Source organism: Diabrotica virgifera, chromosome 3 (assembly GCF_917563875.1).
Source record: "Diabrotica virgifera virgifera chromosome 3, PGI_DIABVI_V3a".
Lineage (NCBI taxonomy): Eukaryota > Metazoa > Arthropoda > Insecta > Coleoptera > Chrysomelidae > Diabrotica > Diabrotica virgifera.
Window position 1 is genome coordinate 24887048 of NC_065445.1, and position 12481 is coordinate 24899528.

At 31.8% G+C, this 12481-nt stretch overlaps 1 protein-coding gene across 1 annotated transcript in view; it reads left to right on the forward strand.

Annotated features, from left to right (window-relative positions):
- The window catches only part of LOC114349509 (uncharacterized), a 37414-nt gene extending 26782 nt beyond the window's left edge, over nt 1-10632 (forward strand). Inside the window, exon 4 of the mRNA XM_028299906.2 lies at nt 5174-10632. Within this exon, the coding sequence (XP_028155707.2) occupies nt 5174-5380 (207 nt within the window). The 3' untranslated portion in view covers nt 5381-10632. The remainder of the gene's footprint in view (nt 1-5173) is intronic.
- Nucleotides 10633-12481: the final 1849 nt, after the last annotated feature.

The window sequence follows — 12481 nt, forward strand, 5'->3', positions numbered from 1 at the left end:
CTGAAATTAAAACCCAACTATAACAGGCCCGCCGAGAGGGGGTACAGCCGGTACATTTTACCGGGGCCCGGCGATATAAGGGGCCCGGCGTCGACCAGACCAAAGACGTAATTTTTCCAGTTTTATTTTGCTCCTCACTGTATGTGCATAATGCATTTTGTTAATACTCAGCTATATTTAATATTAAATATTACCTTTACCTCTATTTTGAAATATATTGCATATTATTAAGGCGACTGATAATTTTGAGCCCGACGCAATATTTCGCTGTGACATATTTAATATTGTCATAGGTTGTATCATAAGCAACTTAACCAGAAGGTTTAATGCGGCAATTGAAATTTAGTCGCTATTTACCATTTTATGGACATTCTGAGATGAAGATAACACCAATATTAAGAAAAAAAATAAGACAAGAAAAAAGATAAGAAATAAAAAAATTAAATAAAAAAAATAAAGCGACTATAGACTAAAGTTTTATAAAGAAGACTATAGAGTCTTCACAGTCTCTACGGAGACGATAGAGATATACAAGGAGAATATTTGTGAATCTCAACTTTCTCCAATAGATTTACTTAATAAAATTAAACATCCCAAAATTGGAATCATTATTTCCTACCATCGTTATAGCGTCAAGAATATTTTGCACATTACCGGTGGTAGTCGCAAAAGGGAAAAGATCCTTTAGTTTTCTTTCTCGCATAAAAAATACTATGAGATCTACAATGAAACAGGATCGGGTAACTGGCCTAGCAGCTTTGTACATTGAGAATGATATGGTAAAATCCTGCGATTTTTCGAAAATTATAGACATCTTTGCCAATCAAAAAACTCGAAAAAAGCACCGGTATTGTAAATATTTTCACTATTATAAAAATATAATAAAAATTTCATAAAAGTTATATTTGAAATGTTTCTTATTATTTATTATTGATATTTTATGTCTATAAAAATTCCTGAGTCTATAGCCTCAGGTTTTCTTAACAATCTGTTTTTTTAATCATTCGCTTATGTTGGCTAATAAAAAAGGTAAGTAAATTTGCTATGTGCAAGTACCTACTTGGAGACAGTGTTGCCACAGCTCTGGGACAAAATTTCAGTAGAACTGCTCTTAACTTTTCGGTAGAAATCGTGAAACGATAGATTTTATTTGTTTTTTCTTTTGCTAGTACAGTGGAACCTCGAGAAGTCGGATTAATCGGGACCGCGGCCGATCCGGGTTATCGAAAATCCGGGTTAGCCGGAGAATTTGGTAAAAATTACTAAAATACGGTATACTTACAGATAAACTCCATTATAATTACAAAAACATGAAACACATATGCACAGTACATCTAAATTACTTACAGTTGTATACAGTATTGTTTATTTCTTGGTAAAAAACTCAGTCAAAGTTAAAACATGTTTGATTTGTCTGATGAAAATCGGTCCGGGTTAACCGGACTTCCGGGTTATCGGAGGCCGACTTATCGGGGTTCCACTGTACATTGCAAAATAGCGATATTTTAGACATTTTACGAGTAACAAAGGTTGTTTAATAGTTATTTATGATATAAGTGTTAAAAGTACACGTTTAAGGCACGCATGTGAAAGTTTGCAGAATGAGCGATAGCGAGTTCTGCAATTCGCATGAGTGCCTTAAAAATGTACTTTTTAACACGCATATTATACAATATTTTTTCTACAAACGTAATTACATACAGGATAATATCTACAAAATTTTTTACTTGAACTTGACTGACATTCCATTTTTATATTTTTTTGACATTACATCAAAATTGCCTATACGCTCTGAGCTTCGCTGGTGTCGCTCCTAGCGGTTACTAATTCAACTTTTACCGGTAATTTTTAAATTTATTATTTAATTGTTATCGCTTAATATTTACAACGCAAAAAAGTAATTAAATTGTAATAGATTTTTTTAAGATTTTTCTAATCATTTTGACGTTCTATTGATAAAATATCAATTTCTTACTTCGGATACTTTGACAATAATCGTGTAGATGGCGCTAAGATTATAATAGATTATTTATAATTAGATATTACGGAACATTAAAAAACTTAAATTCAGTATTTAAAACGTAAGTATATTTAAGATAAAAATATATACCACAGCTTTGACCAACTAATATTGTTTATAATTAATGTTTTTAATTTTAATTTTACATTAATCACTTTTGACATTTATGTCAAATTTCCAGTAAACGTTTACAAACTTGTCACTACTGGCGTTCGCGAATTTGTAAATATCCCCTCTACGTACGAGCTCACAGCGTATACGGTCAATACGAACTGCAGTGCCTTAAAATTTTTAAAGCACTAGTGCCTTAAAGTAGCATTTTTAACGCTCGTATGGAGTGCTAAAAATTGCATTTTTAACACGGCTGTAGAAAAAAATAATTAACCACCTTTTTCAAAAAATTTTCAGTACCTAAGTGAATTAGGTAGGTACGCTGTTTTGTTTTCAGTAAGTTTAGCGGAATACAAAGCAGATTAAATTGAACACAAAAGTTGTTAAAGTTTTAAATATTTATATTCAATCTATTTTGAACGTCCACCCAAAAGGGTACAGATCATGATGAATTCACCAATCATCATCATTCTCTTTACCTTATCCCTATGCGGGATTGGCTTCCCTAATTGCATTTCTCCACACAATTCTATCTTGGGTCATTTCAATATTAATTCCGTTTCCCAACATGTCCTAACTAATCATCTTCCCCTAGGTCTTTTTTGGTCTTCTTCTCCTACTCCTTCCAGGAATCTGCACTTCAGCAATTCTTCGTATTGGGTAATTAACGTCTCGACGTTGAACATGACCAAACCATCTCAACCTATGCTCTCTCATTTTGGCATCAATTGGTGCCACACCCATACTTCCTCTAATATACTCATTTCTAATTTTATCCTTCTTTGTCATCCACTCATCCAACTAAACATTCTTATTTCCGCCACATGCATTCGTTGTTCCTTTCTTTTTCACTGCCCAACATTCAGTTCCTTACATCAGAGCCGGTCTTATAGCTGTTTTATAGCATTTTTCCTTCAACTTCATTGGAATTTTTCTGTCACACAACACACCACTCGCTTCCTTCCCCTTCATCCATCCAGCTCTAATTCTACTGCATGCATCTCCATCTATTTCTCCATTACTCTGTAATACCGATCCCAGGTACTTAAAACTATTGCTTTTCACAATCATTTCACCTATTATTAACTATTAACTATTAACACTACATCATCAGCATACATTAAGCACCATGGAATCTGTAGTTTCGCTGTTATTTGGTCCAAAACTAATGAGAATAAATACGGACTAAACACCGAGCCTTGGTGCAATCCTACTTTCACATGAAATCTATCAGTCTCCCCACACCTGTCCTAACACTAGTCATTACTCCCTCATACATATCCCTCACAATCTTAACATATTCACCAGGGACTCCTTTCTTATTGAGTGCCCACTACAGAATCTCTCGAGGAACTCTATCATATCCTTTTTCAAGATCAATGAATACCATATGACCTTTTGTTTCTTTACTTCTGTATTTTTCCATTAACTGCCTTATAATGAAAATTGCAACTGTTGTTGATCTGCCCTGCATAAGTTGTTTCACGTATCCGTCTATCAATTACTCTCTCCCATATTTTCATGGGGTGACTAAGCAGTTTTATAGCCCTGTAGTTTGTACATTGTTGTATACATCTCCCTTGTTTTTGTAAACAGGTACTAGACAGGTACTATACTGCTTCTCCATTCGTCTGGCATTTGTCCAACTTCCCTAATTCTATTAAATAAACCTGGTAGCCAACTTGTTCCTGTCTCTCCCAATGCTCTCCATACTTCCCCAGAGATATCATCTTGTCCGACTGCTTTTCCTTTCTTTATTTTTTGAAGCGCTTTATTTTCCTCATTATTTGTTATTTCGGTGACCATTGGTGTTACTGTCTCCATTAACTCCACAGGCTGTCTGTTAAAATCTTTATTTAATAGATAAATAGATGATGAATTCACCTATATTTTTAAAATTATTTACACATAACAATTTTTATTGTTTAAACAATTAAGAAACAATTAACGGCTAAAGTGAGTAGAACTTTTTATTTTAACATATAATATAAACTGACAAAGAAGTTTTACAAAAATATAAGTTTGTTTGATTTTTTCCGAAACAATGCAAGTTTTCGATCTACATTTATCCCCTATTAAGCGAAAAGTAATGTTTATTTATCAAATAAACATTTTTTTTTTGTTTTCTGACAGCAATAAAGTGTATTTTGAACTAAATAAATTACATATACATTCTGCTTTTTTTTGTCAATTAATTTAATTCAAAAAAAATTTTTTGGACATCTTGTATAAGTAATTATGTTAATTTTTATATTACTGAATAAAGAATAACCTTTCAAATGAACTATCAAACGACCGCTATTCTCATTTAAAAATCATCTTTTACGTTATCACGCACATATGGGTGACGTCACTAATATGATATATAATGCCAAAAAATCATAATTTAAGATTAAAAATCGACCTGTTTCGGGATTTTCCCTTAAAGTCGCTGGCTTAGGAAATAGCAAATTTATTCCTTTTATTTGCACCATACATACTTTCACTATATGAATGTGAAACCTGGATCATGAAGGTTAACATGATGAACAAATTAGAAGCCTTTGAGATGTGGTCGTATCGTAGAATGCTCAGAATATCTTGGGTTCAACGCATTTCAAACAGAGAAGTCTTAAACAGAGTAGGTCAAGGCGAAGGTGACTTAATGAAGATGATAAAAAAGAGAAAACTTGAATATCTGCGGCATATAATGAGAGGTAGCAGATACAGGATGCTGCAGTTAATACTCAATGGAAAGATCGACGGAAAAAGAGGAATTGGTCGAAAGAAATATTCATGGCTCCGAAACCTTCGTCAATGGACTGGCTTATCAGCAGATCAATTGTTACATGCCGCACAAGATCGAGAACGATATCGGCAAATTGTTATGGAAGCTACCCACGCCTAAAAATTTGGGCACGGTACTTAAAGAAGAAGATACATACTGTATATCTTACAAAACATACCTATTTGGTACATCTTGTACAAAACATATTAGCCTTTTGCAAACAAACAACAGTTTATTTTGTACATATTAATATTGTGCAACTTAATATGTTTCAGGTTGAAGTTAAAGAAGAAGATGTTATAGAAAAATTAAGGCTCGCCGGTCATAGATACAACCCAATTGTGCTCCAAACTAACCCTTTTGTATTGGCGTTGCATTTAGGGGAAAGAGCTACAGTACTAGGTTGCGGGAACACCAGAAAAGAAGCAGAAAAAGACTTACTCACAGAGGCGGATATTATATTTTTTTCTTCCGAGTTGTGATAATCACAGATGGGTGATAATTATTATTGAATACTTTTTCGTACTGTGGCGGATCTAGAAATTTGTCTTGGGAGTGGGAGGGACTTCCAATGAAAAACATTCATGGGGAGGGGGTAAAAATAAGACATTTAAAGGGTCGAACCGTCTTCTTCTGCTTTTTTTTCTGAAAATATCATTTTTAGCGTTTTTACAGTATTTGTGATTTATTTAAACAAATTTGCATTTTTTTGTCGCAAAGTATCGATGGAAAAAATAATGTTTAATAAAAGGGACTCCAAAATGTCATTATTAGACATTATAATAAGTTATTTTGATTCAAAACAAGTTTTTGATCCAATTTTAGTGTAGAAAATCTTAAAATACCGGTTTTTACAGTTTCCTCCATTCCCAAAATACGTGCCCTTCGATTTCGCTGAAAATTTGCTCACAGATAGACAAAGCACAGGACTTTAAGTGGTTAAAAGAATTTATATAGTTTTGCAATACAAGAAAAGTTACATGCAATAATATCAGAGTCAAAACTATGTAGTCCACTCGGGATAGCACTTGATCATGCATGCCGAGCTAACCAAAATTTTATTTTTTAAGCTTTAGGGGGCAGGACCACATTTAGGTCAATTGACACCCTAGGCAATTCTCTAGTAGCAGCCCTTCAAACATGTACCATTTTTTTTGTACCGTACTTTTGCCGCCCTTTCATAATTTGCCGCCCTAGGCAACTGCATATATTGCCTAATGGATAAAGCGGCCCTGTTTAGGGGGATCGATAGTAGTTTAAATTTAAAATGGCGAATGAATTCCGCCGTTGCATTAGCCGCCATCTTGATTTTAAAGGAGAACCGGTTTTGCTCAATATCTCCACCATTTTCTCCGCCTTTTCGACAAAAAGTGTAAGGGCTGAAATTGTTGAAAATGTGATTTCTTATAATTTCGTTTACTTACTATAAATTTTTTTGTGCCATCGATATTTTCCGAGTTAAGGAGGGAAATAGTGACAGTTAGATTATAGTTATTGAATTATTTCGTTTGTTATTAGTTTTACAACAAAAATGTACCTATACAAAAATTGAGAGAATTAAATTAAATACAATTTTGATCTGTTTCGTATTTTGCTAAAATCAATATTTAACCTTTAACTACCCACGCATCAAGTTATAACATAACTACACGCGTGGCGTACTTTGTACGCCACAAGAAAATACACTTAAAAACAGCGGATTTGTTTAATTTTTTTTGAAAAAATACACTTAGTTGTTTGTTATAAACCTTATTCGGCATCAGTGAATACTTAAAGTTCCTTTTCAGTAAGCCAATTGGGATTTATAACTGGAATCATGGAATAACTGGATTCCATGATAAATAAAATTACTAATAAAAAATTTTTTTAAATGTGATTTTTTACAGGAGAAAAAGTATTGTTTACAAAGAAAATATATTTTTTGCCATAATGACTAAAAAACAATTAAAATATGTACTTATATTACGACTTATAGTAATATAATCCTGGGGTATATTGTCCACCACCGGAAACAACAAATAATAAAATGTAAATTACGATCTTTCCAGAACGCCGATTATAACGAAACTAAAACCAAATTGTAAAGCACATTCCAGTGATAGGTTAGAAAAATAAGCAAGGTCAAAAATTAAACTTTTAAATATATTTCCAGTAGAATTCTTATATCTGGCGTACAAAGGACGCCAGCGCGTGTAGTTAAAGGTTAAGGTAATAGGTATGCGGTGAAGGCGCCTAAGACCTGCATGATTGGTTTGATAGCAATTGCTTTTTTTTTCAATATCCGCCATTTTTATTTTATCGACAAAAATGGTAGGAACTGAAATTGTTCCAAATAATAGTACAACTAATAATTAGTACAATTTTTTTTTAACAATTTTTTCGTGGGGTCGATATTGAGTTAATTGTACTTACAGTAGGCTCCTATAATTTTGACTCTGATATTATTTCACGTAACTTTTTTTGTATTTTTAACCCTTAAGTACTAACATCTTAAATCAATGGCGTAAACACTAACTAACCGCCTGACAGACGGGTTTAACATTTTAGTCGTAATTTTTTTTTTGTTGAATATTTTAATGCAAAAAAATATCTTGATGATTTACTGAAAGTATTGATTATCTAAAAAACACAGTAATTAATCTAGTTTTTCTGTATTTATTAAAATAAAAAACATAACAAGCATGGAAGGATTGTTTTTGTAACTTTTTACTCCTGAAAAAAAGTGTGACAAAAATTAAACAAATTAAAGAATCTTAATAAAAATTTGCAATCGAGTTAAACAAAGAGTAAGACAAATGAAAATAAAAAGGTTTTTAAAAAATGTTAAAACAAAAAAAAAACTGACAGGTACTATAATTAGTACAGTGTAGCAATGGTAGTCAGTGGCAACATTTTCATCACAAATTGATTCCACTTCGCTTATGTCGTTTTCTACCTCATCAAACCATTTCAAAAGAGTTTCCTCAGGGTCTTTATTCCCTTATTTTTATGTTTTTTGACGAACTGGGGCACATTATGTGTAATGACAAACTGGGCACAAACACTAACACCCCGTCTATTAGACGGAAATCACACTTTGGCGCTAAATATCTTTCGAATATCAACCTGCAGCAAATTGCCGAATTCAATACTACTAAAGAACAACCCAACTTGAAAAGTCATAAACGGATGACCTTCAAAATTTTCTAGGAAGGGAAATATCCCACTTTCGACAAGCGATGCCGTCTGAGAGACGGGGTGTTAGTACTTAAGGGTTAAACTATACAAATTCTTTTAACCACTCCTTTTAAATCCTTTTAAAGTCCTGTGTTTTGGCTATCTGTGGGCAAATTTTCAGTCAAATCGAAAGAATATTAGACCAGGAAGCATCTGTTTTTAGGTGGGTGTGAGAGGTGACATTCGGGTTTTTGCGGATAAAGTTAGGTGATAACTTCGTTAATAATAATTGACTTATGCTCCTTTTCAAATATGCCCGGAACATTAATAAAAAAAAAAATAAAATATTTAAAAGTTTCAAAAAATTTCGTTTTTTTTTCTACTTTCTTTGCTTATAACTTTAAAACGATTAATTTTGGAACAAAGTCGTAACGAAATAAAACAAAGATAATTAAATTTTGTATCAGATACAATTGGTTAAAAATGTCTTAATTTAATACCCTTGCTGCAAAATAGCAATAAATATAAAATAAGGGGGCAAAACAAGCCTGTCCTTATTCAATGTTTTTCCATCACTTAGGTTACACTTGGAACCTTCCCAATTCGCTTAGAAAATTTTTGTAATGTGCTAAAACCGTCCACCAAATTTCATTAAAATTGACTTATTAGATTTTACATAATAATTTTGCAATCTAAACTTTTTAAAAAAAATGATAATTTTTTAAAACTTTGCACAACAAAAACTAGAACATACAAAGATTTGTCAATTTTTCTACATAAAGAAGCACTTCACCTATCTAATGCATTTTACAGAATTGAACTCGGATTATTTAAGCAGCCTCAGCAATGTTTTAAAGTTATAAACAATTTTTTGGCTTATAAACAAGTTAGTGCTGTGTTCAGGAGGGGGCGCTACGGGCTCCTTTATTTAGATGGACTTACCCAAGTTTTTTTTATGTATTTTGACCCGTAGAACACGAATTTTTTGGGTAACAGTTGATCCGGATGTCGATAAGATTGTTATAAACAAAGAACTTGAGAAATTACATAACATCGATTTTTCGCAAAATAAAACATTTTTTTTGTATTTCTTGGGTAATTCTAAGCAAAAAATGTTCCTACAAGTTTTTTCGTGGGATGCATAGTTTTCGAGATAAACGCGGTAGAACATTAAAAAAATCGAAAAATTGCAATTTTTGAACGAGAATAACTTTTGATTAAAAAAATAAAATAGCAATTCTGCTGACAGCATTTGAAAGTTTAAGTCAAATTAAACCGGTTTTAATTATTTGCATTGCTAAAAATTAATTTTGTTATTATTAAAAAAAGCTATTTGTTTATAAGCCAAAAAATTATTTATAATTTTAAAACATTGCTGAGGCCCCTTAAATAATCCAATTTTAATTCTGTAAAGTGTATTAGATAGGTAGAGCACCTCTTTATATGTAAAAAATTAGCCAACTTCGAAATGGTCTACTTTTTGTTCAGAAAGATTTTAAAAATTTGGACTTTTTTAAAAACATTTATATTGCACATCTATTATGAAAAATCTATTAGGTCGATTTTAATGAAATTTGGTAGACCATCTAAGTAAGTTATAAGAATTTTCTAAGCGAATTACTAAGGTTCTAAGTGCCACCAAAGTGGTTAAGAAACATTGAATAACAACAGGCGTATTTTGCCCCCTTATTTTGTATTTATTGCTATATTGCAGAAAAGGTAATACCTTTTTTGACCAGTCGTTAATCATACAAAATTCAATTACCTTTATTTTATTTCTGTACGACTTTGTTCCAAAACGAACCGTTTTAAAGTTATAAGCAAAGAAAGCAGAAAAAAATCGATGTTTTTCGAAATTTTTAAATACTTTAATTTTTTTATTAATGTTCCGGGCATATTTGAGAAGGAGCATAAGTCAATTATTATTACTGAAGGTGTCGCCTAACTTTATCTACAAAAATCCGAATGCCACCTCTCACATCCAAAAATACACGTTTTTTACAGATTAGTCCTGGTCTATATGTATTTTGGGAATGGAGGAAGATGTAAAAGCGGGATTTTAACGTTTTCTACACTAAAATTTGATCAAAAACGGGTTTAGAATCAAAATAACTTGTTATATATATTAAAATATCTTGTTAAAATATACTTATTAAAAGACTTGTCAAATCTTTTATAATATGGAATTAAATGTAACTCCAGTTAATACTTCCAACAAAGGGAAATCTCAAACAAAAATAAGAAAAACGATTATAAACAAAAGTCACATTCTCCAACATTTAATGTGGAATTTCTGCCTTATTAGGCTATTTAAACATTTTATAAGCCATTAAAAATGTTGCTTATGTTACACTATTTACAAAAAAGATATAACAAATGAAAAATAGTTAATTTTTTAAAAATTTTTCAAGTGTTCCTGTAAAATTTGAAAAAGTGGAGAATGTGAGTTTTGCAATTAGACCGCCCAGTTGTAATCGCGCGGTATCAAAACGCGCATGTCATGTGAACGTGTCACAAGGCGATATTATTGTATATTATACATGCTTTTATTTTTTATTGAAATAAATATTTTTATGTACTTGTTTTATTTATACATTTTAACCTTCCGATGACCAACCTTTTTTTGTTGCACGGATGACAAACGGGGGTAAAAAATGACCCCAAGTCAAAGATGACAATTGACAAAAAATGAAGTTGTTTTAAGAAATGTAATAATGTATTCGTAATTTTAATGTTACAATTGTATCAATAAATTATAAATAAACATTAGTAAAACATATTTTTAATTACAACTGAACAAAAACAGGAATCATCATTCTGAAATTAGAACTAAAGAAATTTAAAATATGTATACGCTAATTACGTCGCCACAGGTTTAACAAACAGTGTTTTTTCAATTTTGAAATGTTTCTTATATACAATAGGGAGCTAGTACATTTTTTTATTACATAATAATGTTCAGTTTTGTATAAAAATGAGATTTCCAAACACGTTTCAAAAACTCATAATAACAAAGAAGTACACATTTAATAGGTTTGTTCTAGCATCAGTTTCAAACGGTTTGAAACCATCAGCGAATAGTCGACCAGCGCGAGTAGAGGGGATAGCACTGGTGACAATGTTCTCTCACTCAGACCAGCTGTTTGCTGACGGTTTCTGACTAGTTTGGCTGTTTGCTAGAACAAAGCTAATGTCTTCTGTATTTTAAAATAGTTCAAACGACCCGTGACGTCACATAGTTTAACTACATGGTTCCATTTATGGTTATATTTAGGTATATTCTTCTTCTTTAGTTTATTGGCCTCCACCTACTTGGGTATTTGGCCAGCTCGTCGTCGCGGAATAAAGGAAAAATATTTATATTCTAATGACATTTATCGTATGTCATTGTAATAATATATACCAGTTTGTTGAGATTGGAGTTTGATATAGTTATTGAAGGAAAGGAAAGACGGTTTACTATGGAAAATAAAACCATTTTGTAAAAGTAATAGTTTTCTATGAATAGTTCAAACGATCAAAAACACTTGTAACATCACATAACTGTATTTTCTACTGACGTTTATAATGTCTAATTTAAAATTAGATACAATTTTGTTTCCTTTGTTGGTACAGAATGTAAACATATAACCCGATGACGTTACGACGCGTTTTGGACTGGCTGGTATAATTTGAATTTTTAATCGTCTTTAGGGGCCAAACGAAAGACAACACTTTTTTTATCTTTGATACATGTTTTAAGTTATGTTCTGTTGTGATTTATAACATTTCTTTTAAAATTTTATGCAAGTTCCCTATTCCACATAATAGACGGTATTTACTTAATATAAAATTGGAATATGGAAGGCCAAAGGAGTTCGTCTTTGGCACCAAATTCAGAAAATATATTTTTTTTTCGTAAAATATAGGGAATTTTTTTTATTACAAAATATGAGGGTAGGTATCTAGAATGATATTAAAATCAAATAAAAAAATAATGAGTTTAAAATTGAAAATATTTCTGAATTTATTAAATAAAAATATGCATTGGGGTCCAAATTTACCCCCCTTGGTCATCCGAAGGTTAATCTCCCATATAAAAAATATATTTTATAAATTACTCACTACTCTGAATTATATAACCGAAAAGAATTTCCAGATCCTAATCAAAGGAAATGACGTGCACTTGCCGTCATACTTTCAACATGTGAACAAGTCACATCCACAGCTCAGATGTTACCTGGGGCAGATTAGCCAAATATTTTAAACATCCTAGCTTAATGTAGCATTTCAAATCAATGTTTCCTTGACGGACTACTTTTACTGGGCTTTGACCCACATATTTTTGTTAAACAATATCTTGGTGGTTAGCATGTACATTGCACGTTATATTCATTTTAGGTAAGCACTGACGATGACTGGTAAACCAGTCGAAAACTAGTTATGTG